At 51.4% G+C, this 20915-nt stretch overlaps 3 protein-coding genes across 7 annotated transcripts in view; 2 read left to right on the top strand and 1 right to left on the bottom strand.

Moving 5' to 3' along the window:
• The window catches only part of UFSP1 (UFM1 specific peptidase 1), a 224494-nt gene that overhangs the window by 29092 nt on the left and 174487 nt on the right, over positions 1-20915 (bottom strand). Inside the window, exon 3 of one of the 3 annotated variants that reach the window (XM_083472880.1) lies at positions 10739-11466. The exons of 1 other annotated variant lie outside the window; for it this stretch is intronic. The gene's annotated coding sequence lies outside the window, so the exon portion shown is untranslated. Of the gene's footprint in view, positions 1-10738; positions 11467-15147; positions 15292-20915 lie in introns of those variants that run through there. One more of the 3 variants, XM_083472877.1, reaches the window with a different exon arrangement.
• Positions 1519-6964, top strand: LOC310692225 (uncharacterized protein). 2 transcript variants are annotated; one of them, XM_083472915.1, is made up of 3 exons: positions 1519-2259; positions 5023-5133; positions 6707-6964. In XM_083472915.1, exons 1-3 carry the CDS (start codon positions 2023-2025, stop codon positions 6860-6862), a joined length of 504 nt encoding a protein of 167 aa, XP_083329041.1. In that variant the 5' UTR covers positions 1519-2022; the 3' UTR covers positions 6863-6964. The 2 variants fall into 2 exon arrangements, with proteins under 2 accessions (XP_083329041.1, XP_083329042.1); XM_083472916.1 differs by having other exon boundaries at positions 1521-2259; positions 5023-5125; positions 6705-6964.
• LOC310692056 (polyamine-transporting ATPase 13A3-like) overlaps positions 9380-20915 on the top strand; it is a 59158-nt gene continuing 47622 nt past the window's right edge. Inside the window, exon 1 of one of the 2 annotated variants that reach the window (XM_083472491.1) lies at positions 9380-9608. The gene's annotated coding sequence lies outside the window, so the exon portion shown is untranslated. Of the gene's footprint in view, positions 9609-20438; positions 20611-20915 lie in introns of those variants that run through there. The other variant, XM_083472492.1, reaches the window with a different exon arrangement.

Below are 20915 nucleotides of genomic sequence, written 5' to 3' on the forward strand. Positions count from 1 at the left end.
GGTGGAACCGGCCGTGAGCTTCCCAAAATCTGCAGCTGTTTCTATTATTTATTTTACTGCGCTTGTATCCCACCTTTTCCCTACAAGGAGCTCAAGGTGGCGTACATAGTTCTCCCCCTTCCTCACTTAATCCCCACAACAGCCCTGGGAGGTAGGTTAGGCTGAGAGGAGGCAAGGACTGGCCCAGGGTCACCCAGTGAGTTGCATGGCCACCAAACGGGTTTCCCCCCCCCGAACCCTGGTCTCTCCCAGGTCTTAGCCCCCCCCCCCCCGCTCTTAACCAGCGGCTCCAGTCGCACCCAGGGAAACGCTGGATGCGGGAGGGAGCCTGGCGTGAGCAGCGGCAGCAGCAGAGGGGCACGTGCCACGCAGGCGGGGTGACAAGGGCTATTGTTCTTCCCCTCTCCCCCCTTCCTGCGCAGGATCATCGTGTTCCCACAGGGCATGGGACAAACAGCAGCACTGAGCGACGCACAGTTGCTGGGATGAAAAGCACCTTGTTTGTTGTGTCGTGGGCCAGCCCAGTCTGGAAGCATTAGGCAACACCCCCCCCCCACACACACACTGCTGCAATAAAAGCACCCGCCTCACACTTCTTGCAAGAGGCAGCCCTGGAAGCTGAGCAGAGTTGTGATCTGGCACCAACCTCCCCCCAGCACCACCTCCTTGGGGTAATTTTCCAGCAGGAGGAAAGAGTATTGCTCCTGTGCGCTAATCCCGCTTGCTGTTTTCCCACAGCCACAGATGGGCCACTGGCCTGATCCGGAACAAGGCTCTTCTCGTGTGCTAAATCTTATTTATTCAATAGGTTGTTAGCCGACCTTTTCTCCACCCCGCTCACAACTCTGCATGATAAGGTTCGGCCGAGAGGGATACAGACTAGGTGTCGGGGGGGGGGGGAGCCACACCCAGTGAGTTTCACAGCTGAGTCAGGTGTTAGTTTGACACTCTCTAACCACTGTACACCACCACCACCACCAGCCCTCCTGAGTGAGAACATAATAGTCTGCACATCATAGGAAGTCAAAACTACTTATGGCATTGTACATGGTTCTCCTCCTTCCTCATTTACAACAGCCCTGTGAGGAAGGTCAGGCTGAGAGAGAAAACTTTTAATATTTCAATTTTCGTATGCGTTACTTTAAAGTAACGTAGATTTTTCTTGTTCTGTCTTTTCGTAAACCGATTGAGGTTTGTTTGCTCTTTTTTTTTACAATCAAGCGCTCTATAAAACCTATTAAATAAATAAGTCCTGTTCCACCCCCCCCCCCAAATAAAAAATATTAAAGCACTGGTTGATGCTTTTGAATTCTGGTGCCGGAGGAGACTCTGGAGAGTCCCATGGACTGCAAGAAGATCAAACCTCTCCATTATGAAGGAAATCAGCCCTGAGTGCTCACTAGAAGGACAGATCCTGAAGCTGAGGCTCCAAGACTTTGGCCACCTCATGAGAAGAGAAGACTCCCTGGAAAAGACCCTGGTGTTGGGAAAGATGGAGGGCACAAGGAGAAGGGGACGACGGAGGACGAGATGGTGGGACAGTGTTCTCGAAGCTACCAGCATGACTTTGACCAAACTGCGGGAGGCAGTGGAAGACAGGAGTGCCTGGCGTGCTCTGGTCCATGGAGTCACGAAGAGTCGGACACGACTAAACGACTCAACAACAACAACAAAGCATTGGTAGAGCAAAGTAGCTCCAGGTGTTTCAAGTGAGTGAGCCAAGTCGTATGCTGTTCAGGAAGGCAAAGGTAGGGGAACAATGCCCACCAACAAGTCAGAAACCTAAATCCATAGGAAATACCATTGGGCTAGTATCTCCCCAGAAAAGCTCAGCCAGGTGGCCGGTCATCCTGGTGCCGGACAACAGATTCAAGCAGAAGTATTCAGCCTAACACCACCCCGGTTCCAGATTTGGTCCCTTGACTTTGTCCCATACTGGTCCACGGAAGCTTCAAACGACGGTCTCCCTGGAAACTGTTCCCTAGCAACCGGCTATCTGCCGCAAATATCCCTGCAAGAATCATGGGGCTGTGGCGTTCCTCCTTGTTCTTCCTAGCCTGGATCTTGGCGACCCCTGCCCACTCGAGGAGGCAGAGGGTCAGCGAGCTGGGCCCGGATCAGGGTGAACCGCAGGAGGAAGCCTGCTCCCTCGGGATTGGTGGGGGCTGGCTAGCCAGTGATGACTGCACCTTGCCGCTGCTGCTGGTCCTCTCAGGCGCTCTCGCCCTAATTTATGTCTTCCTCTTCAAAGGGCAAAGGGTGAGTCTGGGAGGGCGTAAGGGCCGCCTGCCGGCTCAAGCAAAGCACCTCTTTGTGATGGCAAGCCTTGCTGGATCAGGCCAAAGGGACCCAGCATCTAGTCCATCACCTTGGTCTCGCAGTGGCCAAATGCCCCTAAGAATCTAGGAATTGAGATAGACTGCCTTGGGACCTGGAGGTTCTGTAAAAGTCTGGCTGATGGATCAGTCCAGTAGCCCATTCGGAACCACTGCTGCCTCCAACCGTGGAGGCCGAGCCGAGCCACTGTGGCTAGGAGCCGTTCATAGTCTCCACCTCCTCCTCCAGGAATTCCTCTAATCTGCTTTTAAAGCCATCCAAGTGGGAGCGAGTTCCACAGTTTAAGCATGTGCTGCGTGAAGGACTTTCTACCTGCCCTGAATCTCCCAATCAAGTAGTAGATAGGTAGCCGTGTTGGTCTGTCATAGTCAAAATAAAAAAATTCCTTCCGGTAGCACCTTAAAGGCTGTGTATCTGAAGAAGTGTGCATGCACACGAAAGCTCATACCAAGAACTAACTTAGTTGGTCTTTAAGGTGCTACCGGAAGGAATTTTTTTATTTCTCCCAATCAAGTTTCTGAAATTCCTCAGGCACCAGATGCATTTTGCTACTTGGTGTGAGTCCAGTTGCGTCTACGTGGAGATTTCTGGGCACCAGGATGGTGACCACAGTTTAAAAGCCTCTGCTTTAGTCCATAGTTAATAGCATTCCCATTTCCATTGTGTGTGTTTCTCCCTCTTGCATCCTGGGACAAGTGAATTGTAAGAGCGAGCTACAGTCAAGCAATGCAGCTGAGATCATAGAATCGTAGAAATTTAGCGCTGGAAGGGACCCCGAGGGTCATCTAGTCCAACCCCCCGGTGAACAGACATTCCTTTGTGGTGACCGTAACCTAGATTCAAGGTGCCATCTGGCCCCTAGCTTGTACATCTGAATTACTAACACTGCTTCCAATGCTCAGCTTCATTGGACGTCCACATGTTCCTGATTTATGAGAGAAAAAACTTTTCCCTATCTTCTTTCCAGTGTGGTGTAGTGGTTAAGAGCGGTAGCCTCGTAATCTGGTGAACCGGGTTCGATTCCCTGTTCCTCCACATGCGGCTGCTGGGTGACCTTGGGCCAGTCACACTTCTCTGAAGTCTCTCAGCCCCACTCACCTCACAGAGTGTTTGTTGTGGGGGAGGAAGGGAAAGGAGATTGCTAGCTGCTTTGAGACTCCTTAAAGGGAGTGAAAGGCGGGATATCAAATCCAAACTCCTCTTCTTCTTCTTCTTTCTCCGCCTCTACCCATTTCCCCGCTTTACTCTCCTTTTCTCTAAACTGAAAAGCCCCAAACACTGTAGCTTTCCCTCCAAGCGAGTCGCTTCATCCCCTCGATCATTTTGGTTGCCCTTTTCTGAACCCTTTTCCAACTCGACAGCATCCTTTTTGAGGTGAGGCAACCAGAACGCTACCGAGTATTCCACATGCGGTCACATCATAGGCTTGTATAACGGCGTTATGAAATCGGCAGTTTTGTTTTCGGTTTCTTCCCTAACCATCCCTGGCATGGAATTTGCCTTTTCCACGGCTGCCGCACACCAGGTTGACGACACCTACGCTGAGCTCTCCGCCTGTGACCCCACGATTTCATTCCTGGTCCACACCTCTTCTCGCAGCCAACATGGCGGCAATCTCGATTTCCTGTTCTTGTTGAGACATGCCTTCGCTTATCTCCGCAAGGGAAGTTGCAGCAGCGCTGGCTCTCCACGGGAAGGCTCAGCGGCCCGCCATGTGTTTGTTTAGCTCTGCTCAGAAAACTATTTATGCTACTGACCATCGCAGCGTCTGGTGGCCATGAATCCCCAGGAATAATTGCACGTTGTCTGGGGAAGTACTTATCTTTTTGTTTTGCCTTTCAACCGTCTGCCTGCCAATTTTGTGTGTGGCTAGACTCAGAGGCAGGGCGAATGATATATCTCCCTTGTTTTTGTTCTAAATGTCCACTCCATGCCCTCGCAGGCTGTGCCGGAACCAGGTTTTAACCACCTGTGGAGGAAACAGACAGAGAAAAGTCTTTCTCCTTCTCTCCTAACACCAGAACTCATGGCCATCCCACGGAGCTGAACGCTGCAGATCCAGGAGAGATAAAAGAAAATCCGTCTTCACAAAACACAGAGTTGAAGTGTGGAACTCACTCCCGCAGGGGGACAATAATGGCCAGCAATTTGGATGCCTTTAAAATAGGTCTTCACAAATTATAGGAGGAGGAGAGAGCTATTAGCCACAACAGCTACTATTGCTTGATCCATTGGGCTCTTCTCATGTTATTAAGGAAGATTATTCTTATCTATTCCTTTATTCAGTTGGGATCAGGGAGGGTGAAATGCGCTTCCCCCCAAATTGGCTCACGCCCTCCTCTCTGCCTTCAGGATGTTCCGGGACTTCTAGTAAGGCGGAAGACAGGAAGGGAGAGCGAATCACCTGTTTACTGGGAGAGTGAGGGAAAATTTGCGCAATCAGGGGGTGCAACTGCTGTGCCACCGAATAGCTGTGATTTCTGCATTGCGGAAGGTGGACTCAAATAACCCTTCAAGTTCTGCAATTCTAAGGAGATGCTCTTCCCTGGAGGTTGCCCCCACCCCCACCCCGGAAATCCTTTCCCTGCTGTGAGGTCTGTCTAGGGCTGCTCAGGGGCATACAAGGCACTGTGCCTATGCTCAGGGGGAAAACAAAAATCCCTTTTTTAATCTCGCATGTTCCAGGACTGGGCTGCTGCCCTGAAAAACAGGTTCTATTCCCTGGCTCGATTTCTGCCTTGGTGGTTGAAAGATGGAAGCCTCCCGCACTTCTTCAGAGGCGTGTCAAAGGAAAAGGTAAAGGGACCCCTGACCATTAGGTCCAGTCATGACCAACTCTGGGGTTGTGGCGCTCATCTCGCTTTACTGGCCAAGGGAGCCGGCGTACAGCTTCCGGGTCATGTGGCCAGCAGGACTAAGCCACTTCTGGCGAACCAGAGCAGCGCACGGAAACGCCGTTTACCTTCCCGCCAGAGCAGTACCTATTTATCTACTTGCACTTTGACGTGCTTTCAAACTACAGTGGTGCCCTGCAAGACGAAATTAATTCGTTCCGCAAGTTTTGTCGTCTAGCGAATTTTTCGTCTTGCGAATCACAAAATCCCATAGGAATGCATTGAAAATCAATTAATGCGTTCCTATGGTCAAAAAAAGTCCAAACAAAGCCAAATTTGGTACAACAACAGTTTATTAACTGCTCTTTAAAGTCACACATACTGTAAAGAGCAGTTCAAAAATTGAAGGGAAAATAAATTAACTTTATAAACAAAACATGTCTTTGTTTTTAGACAAAGGAAACAAAGTCGCGAGACGTTTTCGTCTTGCGAAGCAAGCCCATAGGGGAAATTCGTCTTGCGAGGCAAATCGCGAACGGAAAAACCTTTCGTCTAGCGAGTTTTTTGTCTTGCGAGGCATTCGTCTTGCGAGGTACCACTGTACTAGGTTGACAGGGGCAGGGACCGAGCAACGGGAGCTCACCCCGTTGCTGGGATTCGAACTGCCAACCTTCTGATTGGCAAGTCCTAGGCTCTGTGGTTTAACCCACAGCGCCACCCGCATCCCATGTCAAAGGTACCGTCCCCTTTATGGCCCATTTCTTGTGTTCCAAGGCTGAGCCCTTGCGCTTCTCTAGGGATAAGCCTGGGAACAGAGCTGCCTTCTTGGTCCATAGTGGTATTGCCCACACTGGCTGGCAGCTTGGCACGCCAGGGTTTAAGGCCTGAGTGCCTTTCCCAACCTTACCTAGCGACACTGCTGGGGATTGAACCCAGGTCCTTCTGCACACCAAGCAGGTACTCTCTCATCGAGCTGCAGACCTTTCCCAATCAGACCCATTGGTCCATCCAACTCGGTAGTGCCCACACTGACTGGCAGCAGCGGCTCTCCAGGGTTTCAGAAAGGGAGTCTTTTGCAGCCCTGCCTGGAGGTGCTGCTGGGGATTGAACCCAGGTCCTTCTGCACACCAAGCAGGTGCTCTCTCGTCGAGCTGCAGGCCTTTCCCAATCAAACCCATTGGTCCATCCAGCTTGGTGGTGCCCACACTGACTGGCAGCAGCGGCTTGCCAGGGTTTCAGAAATGGAGTCTTTTGCAGCCCTGCCTGGAGGTGCTGCTGGGGATTGAACCCAGGTCGTTCTGCATGCCAAGCAGGCGCTCTCTTGTCGAGCTGCAGGCCTTTCCCAATCAGACCCATTGGTCCATCCAGCTTGGTGGTGCCCACACTGACTGGCAGCAGCGGCTCGCCAGGGTTTCAGAAAGGGAGTCTTTTGCAGCCCTGCCTGGAGGTGCTGCTGGGGACTGGACCGGGGGCCTTCTGCATGCCAGGCAGGTGACCCGCCCACTCAGCCACAATGGCCCCCCTTCCCCACGCAGGGTGCAGAAGCCGCCGCGGACCAAGACGCCCGGCTGGATGAATCCCTGCTGCGCGAGGTCTCCAGCATCCTCCAAGTCATCCGGCACCGGCTGTGGGAGGTCGTGCAGGACAGAAGGAAACAGCGCAGCCCCAAACGGAGAGCGTCGGAGCGCTAGACCAGAGCAGAAGCACTATTGCCACGTGGGGCGAGGAGGGTCTCTTCTGGTTGTGCAAAATAAACGGGAAGCGGAGAAACACGGCTTCCCTCTTGTGTTGCCTCTGTTGCGTTTCTTATTACTTCGTAGGGCTGCTGTAGCGTTGGAAGGGACCCCCAAGGGACATCTAGTCCAGCCCCCTGCTGCAAACGCAGGAATCGCAGTTGGAGAATCCTTGACGGACAGCTGCCTGAGCTCTGTGGATTTAATAATTAACAGTTAATAATATTAATAATGTTATTATTTATACCCTGCTCACCAGGCTGGGTTTCCCCAGCCACTCTGGGCGGCTTACAGCACATATAAAAACATAGTAAAACATTATTTTGAAACATATATTTAACGCTGTACTGTTTTTAACACATGATTGGCAGCCGCCCAGAGTGGCTGGGGAAACTCAGCCAGATGGGCGGGGTATAAATAATAAATTATTATTATTATTAGGCATTAAAAATTTAATGCATTCATCTCCTATCCTATATATACTATATATATATATATATATATATATATATATATATATATATATATATATATATATGCTTTCGTAGATTTTCACGGGTACAGGAATGCAGGTTTTGGTGTCTTCGGGTGTCTTCCCGTGTAAGAGTTGGGGTGTCTAGGCGACGTTTCGACGAGGTCTCACTCGTCATCTTCAGGCTGGTGCTTTCGGCTTCTTGTTACTGGAACAGAGCAGGATCTCAGTGTTTGAGTTCCTATAAATACTGTTGAGGGGGTGTGGTGTATAGCCTCCAACGTTCTGGGCAGAGAGGAAGTTCCCAGGTTAGTGTGCCTTTTCTTCTTTTGTTCCTTAATTACTTGAGGGATATCTTGAGTGATTTCTTGAGTGATATTCTGAGTACCACTTAGGTGGGTCATTAGGTGTGGATTAGTTGCTAAAGCTTTCGTGTCTTGACCTCTTGAGCTTGTGAAGAGTTTTTCTGAGAAGATGGCTGTACTGCACTTAGTTGTGCTCTGGCTTGGCTTCGTGTATAGGGGCGAGCTGTGGTTTTGTGCCCTGTGCCAGCCAGATCTGTGTAGGGATTGCAGGGGGGTGCAGCATCCGGAGGTGCCACTATGGTTTGGCTACTGGATGGTGTCTGTAATTTATCTGTGGAGAGGGTCTGGGTTTGGGTCTGGTGTGGTTGATTGGTGATGGCGTTATGTGTGCCTCTGGTTCTGGTGTCGGTTTTTGTGGGGAGGGCTAATTTCCAGATGTCTGGCAGGCGGGACGTGTTGTCACGCTTGTTCATGTTGTGAGGGTGTTTCTCTATCTCGATGGCTTCCATGATTATTCTCTTGTGGTGATGTTCCATGTTAAAGAGCAATTTGGAATCTGCAAAATTAATTTCGTGTCCTGTTTCTTTCATGTGTTGGAAAAGAGAGGAAGTTTTTTCTTCTTTTTTGACGGCATTCTTGTGTTCTGCGATACGTGCATTTATTCGTCTGTTTGTTTGTCCAATGTACGTGGCTGGGCAGACTTTGCAGACTTGTTAAGAAGCCGAAAGCACCAGCCTGAAGATGACGAGTGAGACCTCGTCGAAACGTCGCCTAGACACCCCAACTCTTACACGGGAAGACACCCGAAGACACCAAAACCTGCATTCCTGTACCCGTGAAAATCTACGAAAGCATATATATATATATATATATATAAATATCTGTGTGCATGTGTAATACTCTCTCTATATATACGTGTGCATATATTCACACAGAGAGAGTTAAAAGCAGGTATTAAAAGTATTTTTTAAAAAGAGATTAAAATCAGCAGCAGCTGAAACACACACAAATCTAGTCTGTTCAGGTCTGGACAGGGCTTGTTATTATACTTAGCCAAAACTATACAGTACACCTTTAAAAGAATATGGAAAAAATGGATTTTTAATAGGTAAAAATTTAATGTTATAATATATTAAGATTAAAGATCAGGATAATAAGGAGGGAAAGGAATTGCTGAACTAATAAATTGAACTGGAATACAAAAAAGGGAGGTATGAGGAGGTCCGGGAAACAAGTAAATGAAAGATAAGTGATGTAAAGATGGAATTATTTTTAACTGTTTTTATACTTCTTATTTTTTTCTTTTTTTATTATGTAATATTGTGAAAACTTTAATAAATATTTATATATATATATAAAATTATAATAGCAAAAGCATTAGTGAACTCCTCAAAAAAACAAAAACAAAACCTATACAGTACACCTCTTCTTGACCCCCAAGAGAATATAAAACAAAATAAAAATTACATTTTCTATTATTTTTCACAAGTCAGGCGCTGGTATGAAATAGCATTTCAAGGAGATGTCTGAAATCTCTGAGGGAAGCTCGTGAGGGGAAGGACTACGCTTCCCATGATGCTCAGCGCGGCAGGGCGGGGAAAAAAGGGCGGGAAAAGTCTCGGCGGAGGCTGCGCGTGAGAGAAAGAGCCGTAGGCGCATGCGCCAGATTTGGGAAGGGAAAGAGGCGGCGGAGAGGAGGAAGGAGGAGCGCATGCGCCCGGCCGCCCCGCGCTGCTTTTTCCCGGCGGCCCTTGCGAGGTCTCCTCCTTGCCTGGCTCGGGCGCCGCGCTCTCTTTCTCTCTCTCTCTCTTCTCCTCAGGCCGCCGCGAAAGCTTTTCCGGGTCTCCCCCCCTCCTTTCTAGGCCCCGCCCCCTTTTCCGCGACCCCTCCCCCACCCGCCGCTGGTGATGTGATGAGTCCGGAGCGGGTAAGTCGCGCGGGGCGGGGCTCGGTCACGTGGGAGGGGCGGGGGGCAGGGCCAGGCTCCCTCGCGTGTTGGCGTGCGTAACGTGGGAACGCGTTACCTCGAAGAGCAGTGGGGCGGGGGGAGGAGTGCGGGGTCCCAGGAAGAGGTGGGGGAGACCTGAAGTGGCAATGAGAGGGAGGGTGGAAGAGGAGGGCTGGCTGGAAGGGGAGCTCCTCGCTCAGGGTCATCCAGTCCACCCCCCCTGCAATGCAGGAACCAGGTGGCCACGAAGCAGCGGTTCTAAAGCCGCCCCGTGAAGTTACGCTGGGGTGGTTCCCCGCAAGTAGAAACGTAGCCCCTCAGCCCACTTGCCGCTCCTGCTTCTGCATGAGTTTTCCACTTCTAGCGGTGGATTGCTTTTTGGGGGTGCCATTCCTTTATTAGGTAAAGGGACCCCTGACCATTAGAGGTCCAGTCGTGGCCGACTCTGGGGTTGCGGTGCTCATCTCGCTTTATTGGCCGAGGGAGCCAGTGTACAGCTTCCGGGTCATGTGGCCAGCAGGACTAAGCCGCTTCTGGCGAACCAGAGCAGCGCACGGAAACGCCGTTTACCTTCCCGCCGGAGTGGTACCTATTGATCTACTTGCACTTTGACGTGCTTTCGAACTGCTAGTTTGGCAGGAGTAGGGACTGAGCAACAAGAGCTCACCCCATAATGGGGATTTGAACCGCCGACCTTCTGATCGGCAAGCCTTAGGCTCTGTGGTTTAACCCACAGCGCCACCCTCGTCCCCATGTTCCTTTATTACCTGGCCATAAGATAACCTTTGGAAGGCAGTTTACGATAATATAAAGAAATAACATGCTCATTAGAGAACAAGTCAAAAGCAGGTGCATCTCAACGTTCAAATGTCAACAGTACAGTGGTACCTCGGGTTACATACGCTTCAGGTTACAGACTCTGCTAACCCAGAAATAGTGCTTCAGGTTAAGAACTTTGCTTCAGGTTGAGAACAGAAATCATGCTCCGGCAGCAGCAGGAGGCCCCATTAGCTAAAGTGGTGCTTCAGGTTAAGAATAGTTTCAGGTTAAGAACAGATCTCCGGAACGATTTAAGTACTTAAACCGAGGTACCACTGTAGCTAAAAAAGAGATGAAACGCTTGCCTAGGCAGAAAACGCTTTAGGCAGGTGCCAAAAGATAATACGGTGAAGGTGCCTTTCCAGATATCTCTAGGCAGGGAGTTCCAAAGTTTAGGTGCTGATCAAAGCGGTTAAGCGGGTGCATGTGGGGTCAGGCAACCTCACAGGTAAACTGGTCCCATGTTCTCAAAGGGCTTTATACGCTAATAGCAACACCTCGAACTCGGCCCCGGAGCAAACCAGAAACCAGCGCAGGTCTCGGAGCACAGGTGCTGACGAGGCCTCACTCCCGTCAGCAATTGCGCTGCAGCATTCTGTAGAGCATCCCAGTAGTGATGTATGGAAGTGAGAGCTGGACCATCAAGAAGGCTGATCGCCGAAGAATGGATGCTTTTGAATTCTGGTGCTGGAGGAGACTCTTGAGAGTCCCATGGACTGCAAGAAGATCCAACCTCTCCATTCTGAAGGAAACCAGCCCTGAGTGCTCACTGGAAGGACAGATCCTGAAGCGGAGGCTCCAGTACTTTGGCCACCTCATGAGAAGAGAAGACTCCCTGGAGAAGACCCTGATGTTGGGAAAGATGGAGGGCCCAAGGAGAAGGGGACAGCAGAGGACGAGATGGTGGGACAGTGTTCTCAAAGCTACCAGCATGAGTTTGACCAAACTGTGGGAGGCAGTGGAAGACAGGAGTGCCTGGCGTGCTCTGGTCCAGGGGGTCACGAAGAGGCGGACACGACTAAACGACTAAACAACAACATTCTGTGCTAGCTGCAGCTTCTAGATTGTGCAAAGCGCAGCCTCATGCAGAACGTGTTGCAGTAATCCAGGCCTGAAGTCACTGTGGTCCAGGAACGGCCGTGCGTGTTGCACCAGTCGCAGCGGGTAAAGGTTACTGGGACTGCCTAGGCCTCCAGTGGCAGAGCTGGGTCTTGATCCTAGGCTGCCTGCCTACTCCTTCGGTGTGAGTGCGGCCAGGGAAGGAAGTTGGCCAATTTCTCGGACACTCGCCCACGGTGCCTCCATCTGGCCAGGAGTCAAGCTCAGCTTATTTTTCCTTGCCTCTTGCATCCAGGGCCTACACGGCCTCTCGTGATTAATGTGTTATTGAGAAATAGAGCTGGGTGTCGTCAGCATACAGCCTTGCTGTAGGAAGGAAGACACTGTGAGTGCCTGGAGGTGGTTGGAGGATGGATGCCGGCTAACAGATTGAGGTTGAATCCTGACAAGACAGAAGTACTGTTCTTGGGGGACAGGGGGCAGGTGTGGGGGGACTCCCTGGTCCTGAATGGACCAGGTGTGCAGCATGGGAGTCATTCTGGACTCACAGCTGTCCATGGAGGTGCAGGTCAGTTCTGTGTCCAGGGCAGCTGATTATCAGCTCCATCTGGTACGCAGGATGAGACCCCACCTGCCCGCAGACTGTCTGGCCAGAGTGGTGCATGCTCTGGTTATTTCCCGCTTGGACTACTGCCATTCGCTTTACGTGTGGCTGCCTTTGAAGGTGACCTGGAAACTACAACTAATCCAGGATGTGGCAGCTAGACTGGTGACTGGGAGCGGCCGCCAAGACCACATAACACCGGTCTTGAACGACCTACACTGGCTCTCAGGACGTTTCCGAGCACAATTCAAAGTGTTGATGCTGACCTTGAAAGCCCTAAATGGCCTCAGTCCAGTAGACCTGAAGGAGCGTCTCCACCCCTATTGTCCAGCCCGGACACTGAGGTCCAGTCCTGAGGGCCTTCTGGCAGTTCCCTCCCTGCGAGAAGCCAAGTTACAGGGAACCAGGCAGAGGGCCTTCTTGGTGGTGGCGCCCTCCCTGTAGAACGCCCTCCCATCAGATGTCAGAGAGAAAAACAACTACCAGACTTTTAGAAGACATCTGAAGGCGGCCCTCTTTAAGGCAGGTGCCACTACCGAGAAGGCCCTTTAGGAGAGGCTGCACCACCGCCTGTTTCATGGCACCAGGCTCCTTCCGCCAGATTTAATAAGCCCTAAGGGCGAATGTTTGGAAGTATTGCGGCCTCAGCTGATTGCGTGAGCTGAGAAAAACCCGCACAGGACATCACCTGCTGAAGCACTGGGCACATCAAACGGAAATGCAATAAATTCAGAGTCAAGGTCGCTCTGAAACTGAGCGGCTTCATCCTCAAAATGTGCAGCCAGTTTGTCACAGCCGGTTCTCAAGCGCTTCGGAGATCTCTCCCCCACTGTGGGAGCTGGTGATCTCTGGACTGTCCGAAATAACTCTGTTTGCTGGCTGCTAGAAGGTGCAGTTCAAGCAGCAAAATGAGCCTTATTTGCAACCTTTGCCGTCACATGGTAGGCACGGTCTTGTGAATTGTGCAGTGTTTGGACAGCTTCGGAGCAAGACTTGTTGTTATTGTATATTTATATACAATATAAATATTGCGTATGTATGTGGCTTACAGATAAAAATAGGAACAGCTAAAAATATTGCTGTGGGCGGGGGAGTCATTAAAAAGTGATTAAGCGCTAATAGAATTAAAACTGTTTATAAATATAAAATACCTATTTGGAACATACAGATAATTACAATAAACACAGCACGGCGTTGAAAGCATTGAGTTCCTCAAAGCTACTTGGAATAAGAAGGGTTTTCACCTGCCGACGAGGGACGAGGAGGGAACCGGTCTGACTTCTCCAGGAAGGGACTTCCAAAGTCGCCTGGAGAAGTCGCCATTGAGAAGGCCCTCTCCGGCGTCCCCACCAAGCGGGCCTGAGAGGGGGGTGGGACTGAGAGACACCCCCCCCCAAGTATCAATACCTGGACAGGGTCATATGAGGGAATGCGGCTTCTTCCAGCAGCCCAGACCTAAGACGTTTCATGATTTGCGTTGGACCGAAGACCAGCAAATGGTTAAACTATGGAACTCCCTCCCACAGGATTTTAGAATTTTTCAGTTGATTGATTGTGATTTTATGTGAACTGTGCTGCTTTTAATGTTGTTGGCCGCTCTGAGCCTGGCTTCAGCTGGGGAGGGTGGGATATAAATAAAATATTATTATTACTTTGGCTTTAAAAGAGAGGATTTGACAAATTCATGGAGGAAGAGGGGGCAATCAACAGCCACTACTTGCACTCAAATCCTGCTTGTGGCATCTGGCCACTGTGAGAAACAGGATGCTCTCCAGGTGGGCTGTTGTCATGTTCCAACGGGGCTATTCTGATATTTTTAGGAGGGCTATTGGCTCCACCATCCCAACCGCTGCAGAATCCTGCTGCGTTCCTGAGCTGGGAGCAGAGGAAGGAAGGAGCGCTGCGGTGCGCTCGCCCCCCCCCCCTTGCGCTAGGTCGCTTTCTTGCCTGCCTGCTACTCCTTACCACCTGTGGCTACCAGGCTAGTGCTTAAATGCAAGGGGGGGTGTTAGGCTGCCGCGGCACACGAGGAAGGCAGAGGGACCAAGGAGGCTTGGAGCAGCAGAACGGGGGATGTTCTGGGTGGCACCCCCTAGGAGAGAAGCTCTTGTGGCACCCCTTTGCCGATTGCGTGGTTCATGTGGTGCAAACGGGTGAGAGGCGGGGAGAATCATCTCCACTGCAGCTGTGGTGTTTGGCAAGGTGTGGAACTTCTACCTGGATCTTCTTTCCCAGGTGGCCGATAAGTGTGGCACCAGCACAAATCGAGGGCCAAAAAGGAAGCTGCGCTGTTTGTTCTGAGCTCCTGGCTCATCAGAGAGGCTTAGTTTGAGGCTTAGCTGCAGAGGCGCTCCCTGTGGGTAGGAAAGACAGCTGTGAATTTCCACTTGCCGAAAAGTCTGAGCACCTCTGAGAAAAGGGGGCTGTTGCAAGGCCTGAACGGCCTGCCCTCAAGTCAAGGCATCACACGTCAAGCAGCCATGGGGAAGGGGGCACCACAGGTCATCTAGTCCAACCCCCTTGCAGATAGCATTATTATTATTTATGCCCTGCCCATCTGGCTGGGTCTCCCCAGCCACCCTGGGCGGCTTCCAACAAAGCATTAAAATAACAGTGGTCTGTTAAACGTTAAAAGCTTCCCTAAACAGGCCTGCCTTCAGATGTCTTTTAAAAGTCTGGTAGTTGTTCTTCTCTTTGACATCTGGTGGTTTAAAAAGGAGAGACATCACCTTGCCAACAAAGGTCTGCATAGTTAAAGCTATGGTTTTTCCAGTAGTGATGTATGGAAGTTAGAGCTGGACCATAAAGAAGGCTGATGGCCAAAGAATGGATGCTTTTGAATTCTGGTGCTGGAGGAGACTCTGGAGAGTCCCATGGACTGCAAGAAGATCCAACCTCTCCATTCTTGAGGAAATCAGCCCTGAGTGCTCACTGGAAGGACAGATCCTGAAGCTGAGGCTCCAAGACTTTGGCCACCTCATGAGAAGAGAAGACTCCCTGGAAAAGACCCTGATGTTGGGAAAGATGGAGGGCAGAAGGAGAAGGGGACGAGAGAGGACAAGATGGTTGGACAGTGTTCTCGAAGCTACAAACATGAGCTTGACCAAACTGTGGGAGGCAGTGGAAGACAGGAGGGCCTGGCATGCTCTGGTCCAGGGGGTCACGAAGAGGCGGACACCACTAAACAACAACAACAGGGCTTTCAAGGTCAGCACCAACACTCAGAAATGGACTGGGAGCCAATGTAACTCAGGTATATAAGCTAACCACCAAAAGGCACCTCAGACCACAACGGGACGTCTGTTCACCAGGGGGTTGGGCTGGATGACCCTCGAGGTCCCTTCCAGAGCCAAAGTCCTCTGATTCTATGACCTCAGCTACATTGCTTGACTGTCTCTTACAACAGTTCGCTTGTCCCCGCTTGAAAGAAGGAGAAACACACGCCATGGAAATGCTTTTGAACTATGGGCTAAGGCAGAGATTCCTAAACCGTGGTCTGTGGATTCCCTTGGAGTGGAATGGCTTCAGCACAGTCGTGTGGATCTGCACCCATCCCTGTCCTCATTTTCCTGAATGTGATGATGGTGGAGGACTGAGATGCCCAGCAAGGGGTCTGTGATTCTCAACGGCTGCGCAGAAAACAAGACGTGCGTCTTTGCCTCTGGTAGCAAAACCTGCCTGGCGCCCAGGGAATTTCGAACGCTGAGTGCAACGTGCGAATTGCAACTCAAATCATCCTGGATCGAAGGCCGTCCAACCGCTGCTTAAAAAACTAGGGATGAAAGTTCTCCTGCTTTCCGTTCCACTGTCAGAAAGTTCTTCCTGAAGTTCACAGACATATTTGGATAGAACTGGGAAGAACCTGAAGCCCTGTTGGCAATACTTAGCTTTTGTTGTTGTTTAGTCGTGTCCGCCTCTTCGTGGCCCCCTGGACCAGAGCACGCCAGGCCCTCCTGTCTTCCACTGCCTCCCGCACTTTGGTCAAACTCATGCTGGTAGCTTCAAGAACCCTGTCCAACCATCTTATCCTCTGTCGTCCCCTTCTCCTTGTGCCCTCCATCTTTCCCAACATCAGGGTCTTTTCCAGGGAGTCTTCTCTTCTCAGGAGGTGGCCAAAGTCTTGGAGCCTCAGCTTCAGGATCTGTCCTTCCAGTGAGCACTCAGGGCTGGTTTCCTTCAGAATGGAGAGGTTGGATCTTCTTGCAGTCCATGGGACTCTCCAGAGTCTCCTCCAGTACCAAAAGCATCCATTCTTCGGCGATCAGCCTTCCTTATGGTCCAGCTCTCACTTCCATACATCACTACTGGGGGAAAAAACCACAGCTTTAACTATACGGACAGTAAATCAGCTTCCTGGGTTCAGACCAAGAGATACGCTGGGTTTTCATCAGGCCTGCGCTGAGCCTCCACAAATGGAATCTCGCTTGCTTGGCAAAACCCCGAGGGCTTGACGGCACAGCTGTCTGCCCTGCAGAGGCCACACCCTTACCTGTCGGAAGGATGCTCTCAGCCCCCTGCCTGTTGCCGTTCCCTCTTGGAACAGGTGTGTTTCCCGTGTTTAAACCTCGTCAGGCTTCCCTGCACGGAGCTGGTGAAGTTCGGAGTGGGAGAAGGGGACCTGGCGCACGTTCTTTGGCGCCTGTTCCCTAGCGCCACGAGCGTGGTCACTGGGATTTCACAATAGAAGTTTGCCAAACTGCACAGCATGGAGAAATTGGATCAGGGGTCAGCAAACTTATCGCGCCTTGGGCCAGTGTCTCCAGCGCTGATTGCACAGGGGAGTGCGTGCGCACACGCAATTTCCGGCGCACTTCCGGGTCGGAGGAACACCGGAAATAGCTTGTGCGCATGTGCACGGGCCTCCTCCGACCCGGATGTGCACCGGAAATAATGCTTGCACATGCACAAATAACGCTTGCTCATGCGCACAAGTTATTTCCGGTGCTCCTCCGACCCGGAATTGGGCAGCCGTGCAGCGCCGGTAAGAGCGGGCGGCTGTGGGGGTCACCGCGGGCTGGATAAACGAGTCCCTTGGGCCTTATCCGGCCCGCGGGCCTTAGTTTGGGGACCCCTGAAGTGGATCGAGGGCTGTTGTTTTCTCTCCACCTCTTATAAGACTAGAATTTGAATGTTGGAAGATTCAGGACAGATTACAGAAAGCAGCACATGGTTAAACTGTGGAACTCCCTGCCACAGGAGGCAATGGCAACTACCAACCTGGATGGATTTAGAAGAGGATTGGATAATTTCATGGCGGGCTGTTGATGGCTCCCAGCCAGGATAGCTGTGTTCTGCCTCCACAATGCCAGTTGCCAGAGGAGGGGGGAAGGCCAGGATCCTGCTTGGGGGTTTCCCATAATGGACACCTGGTCGGATGCTGGACCCGACTCTTCTCACATTCTTCATCACCACGTCCGTTTGCAGGCTCCCTGTCAAGCTCTGGGCGTTTCCTAAGAAGAACTGGTCATGTAAAGGCATGCCCGCTTGCCTGCTGCCGAAAACTCCTAGGATCATGGAATTGTAGGGGTGGAAGGGACCCTGGCGGTCATCCATCCCAACCCCCTGCGATTCAGGAGCCTTGGCTGAAGAATCCCTGACCGGCAGGCCATCCAACCTCTGCTTAAAAACCTCCAAGGAAGCAGAGTCCGTTGTTGAACAGCTCTTGCTGTCAGAAAGTTCTTCCTCATGTTTAGTCAAAACCTCCTTTCTTGTAGCTTGGAGTTGGCTCTCTGGCTACCCCTGTGTGTTTTGTGGTATAGCTGTGGGAAGCCCTCTTTTCTTCTTCTTCTTCTTCTTCTTCTTCTTCTTCTTCTTATCAAATTTTATTTATATCCTTCCCCAGCAAAGATCGGGCTCAGGGCGGCTAAGACCACTATAAAACAATTGATTGAAATACAGTGGTACCTCAGGTTACATATGCTTCAGGTTACAGACGCTTCAGGTTACAGACTCCTCTAACCCAGAAATAGTACCTCAGTTTAAGAACTTTGCTCTAGGATGAGAACAGAAATCGTGCTCCGGCAGCAGCAGGAGGCCCCATTAGCTAAAGTGGTGCTTCAGGTTAAGAACATTTTCAGGTTAAGTATGGACCTCCGGAATGAATTAAGTACTCATCCTGAGGTACCACTGTACAACTTAAAAACAAGATTAAAATACAACATTAAAATGCAGCCTCATTTTAGTAGGAACTCAAATCAAAAACTTTTTTGGGGGGATGAAAACGTCAAGTCTTCACCAAGGCCAGCTGTCCAGAGCCTCTGCTGCCAGCCAGAGTAGTCAGTACTGAACTACATGGGCCAGTGGTCTGTTTGAGTATAAGGGAGCTTACTATTCGGGGTCTCCCCCACCTCTCTTGCTAGTTCCACCTGCAAAGGGCTGTCGGGAGAGGCTGGAGTCTCCAGTGGCACAACGTGGGCTGCGGCGCATCTTGTCTTAACCTGCCCGGCGTCTTGGCGCACCTTCGGCTGCCTTGCTGTAGCCCACTCAGACCTGCCCAGAGAACCCAGGTGTTCTGGCAGCAGAACAGAAGAGGGGGGAGTGAGCTCAGCCCCCAGAGCGGTGCAGATGGGCTCCCGGCGCCCAGCCCAAGCCCAACTGCCGGATCTGTGCCCCCCGAGGGAAAGCCGTTGCGCTGCAGATGAGCGATAAAAGCCGCTCGCGAAATCAAAACTCCCGTCTCCTCGCCACTCCCAGGTTCTGTGGAAGAGCCGTTCCTCTGGAGGGGTGGGAGGGGGACTTCCTCTGCTGTGCCTGATCCGACTGGGAAACACGGCTGCAAGAGCAGAGAATTGGAGGCTAACGGATTGAGGTTGAATCCTGACAAGACAGAAGGACTGTTTTGGGGGGACGGGAGGAGGGCAGGTGTGGAGGACTCCCTGGTCCTGAATGGGGTAACTGTGCCCCCGAAGGACCAGGTGCGCAGCCTGGGAGTCATTTTGGACTCCATGGAAGCACAAGTCAGTTCTGTGTCCAGGGCGGCTGTCTACCAGCTCCATCTGGTACCAGGATGAGACCCTCCCTGCCTGCGGACTGTCTCGCCAGAGTGGTGCATGCTCTGGTTATCTCCCGCTTGGACTACTGCAATGCGCTCTACGTGGGGCTACCTTTAAAGGTGACCTGCAAACTACAACTAATCCAGAATGCGGCAGCTAGACTAGTGACTGGGAGCGGCCGCCGAGACAATATAACACCGGTCTTGAAAGATCTACACTGGCTCTGAGGACGTTTCCAAGCACAATTCAAAGTGTTGGTGCTGACCTTGAAAGCCCTAAACGGCCTCAAAGGCCCAGTAGACCTGAAGGAGCCTCTCCACCTCCCTCGTTCAGCCCGGACACTGAGGTCCAGCTCCGAGGGCCTTCTGGCGGTTCCCTCACTGCGAGAAGCCAAGCTACTGGGAACCAGGCAGAGGGACTTCTCAGTTGTGGCACCCGCCCTGTGGAACACCCTCCCACCAGATGTCAAAGAGAAACACAACTACCAGACTTTTAGAAGACATCTGAAGGCAGCCCTGTTTAGGGAAGTTTAAAATATTTAATGCTGTATTGTTTTTAACACTTGATTGGAAGCCGCCCAAAGTGGCTGAGGAAACTCAGCCAGATGGGTGGGGTACAAAATATTATTATTATTATTATTATTATTACTGGAGAGTTGGGAGGGGCCCCCCATGGGTCCTGTAGTCCAACCCCTTTGCAATTCAGGAATCTTTTGCCCAGCGCAGGGCTCGAACCCACTGCCCTGGGATTAAAAGTCCCGTGCTCTCCCGACTGAGCTATCCCCACCCCACAAAGAAAAAGTAGAATCGCAGAGCTATAGAGTCACACGGGACCTTCAAGGGCTCGCCACCTTCTGAAGTGGAGTGTTCCCTCTGCTGCCAAACCGCTCTTGCGCTCAGAAGGCTCTTCCTAACATTAACTTCAAACGAATGGCTTCGATGGGAGCGGGATTCCTTTATCAGGAGCGAAGATCCCTGCTACCCACCCGTGGGAAAATGAGAGGTCAGAGCGATCCCCTCTAGGGAAAAAAAAGAGAGAGAGGAGAGAGCGTTAACCTGTGGAACTCCCTGCCACAGGGGTGGTCACCAACTTAGGTGGCTATAAAAGAGGACTAGGCAAATTGTGTTTGGGTTAGGTAAGCTATGTCCTGATCTAGCAGGTTTGTTCTTTTAAGAAGACAGAGGGGAACCATTTTTTGCAGATTCCCTTCATGGGATAAAAGGCGCGAGGAGTTTGGAAAAGGCCAGGTAGGGAGAGGCTGGGAGCTGGGATACCTGAGCTGCTGCCCTTCCCCCAACCCCCACCCATGGGTGCTCTTGAGCACATACTTTCTCCCCGCAACACCAGGAAGCTCAAAACTGGATGGCGGGCTTCCTCTGCCAAAGCAAACCAGCCGTTGGTTAAACCTGCCGGTCTGGAAATGTCGGTGTTTATATCTCCTTCCCCAAAACCATGTGCATGAAATCCTTTGGCACTCACCTGGCCAGGGACGGAGTAGCGTTGGCAGGTGCAAGCACAGGTGTGTGCGTGAGAGAGAGAGAGAGAAAAGCAGAGAATGTCAGGGCAGGGAGAGGCAGCGTGGTGCAATGGCTAGAGTGTCGGACTAAGACCTGGGTGGAAAGGATTTGAATGCCCCCTGCTCAGCCCTGGTTGACCTGGGGGGCGGTCCCTGCCTTCTCTCTGCCCTGCCAACCTCGCAGGATTGTTGTGGGGGGTGAAATGGGGAGCAGAGGACCACGGTGCCCCACTGTGAGCTCCCTGGAGGGGAAAAATGTGGGACGTGAGTGTAATAAATAATGTGGAACACGGGAC

This window comes from Podarcis liolepis (genome assembly GCF_965112155.1).
Source record: "Podarcis liolepis genome assembly, chromosome: 13".
Taxonomy (NCBI): Eukaryota; Metazoa; Chordata; class Lepidosauria; order Squamata; family Lacertidae; genus Podarcis; species Podarcis liolepis.

Bases quoted from the DNA above. Each gene is read 5' to 3' on its own strand.
- LOC310692225 (XM_083472915.1), top strand. From the start codon at position 2,023: ATGGGGCTGTGGCGTTCCTCCTTGTTCTTCCTAGCCTGGATCTTGGCG. The intron at 2,260-5,022 runs GTGAGTCTGGGA...CGCATGTTCCAG, and splicing joins TCCTCTTCAAAGGGCAAAGG to GACTGGGCTGCTGCCCTGAA. The intron at 5,134-6,706 runs GTAAAGGGACCC...TTCCCCACGCAG, and splicing joins GAGGCGTGTCAAAGGAAAAG to GGTGCAGAAGCCGCCGCGGA.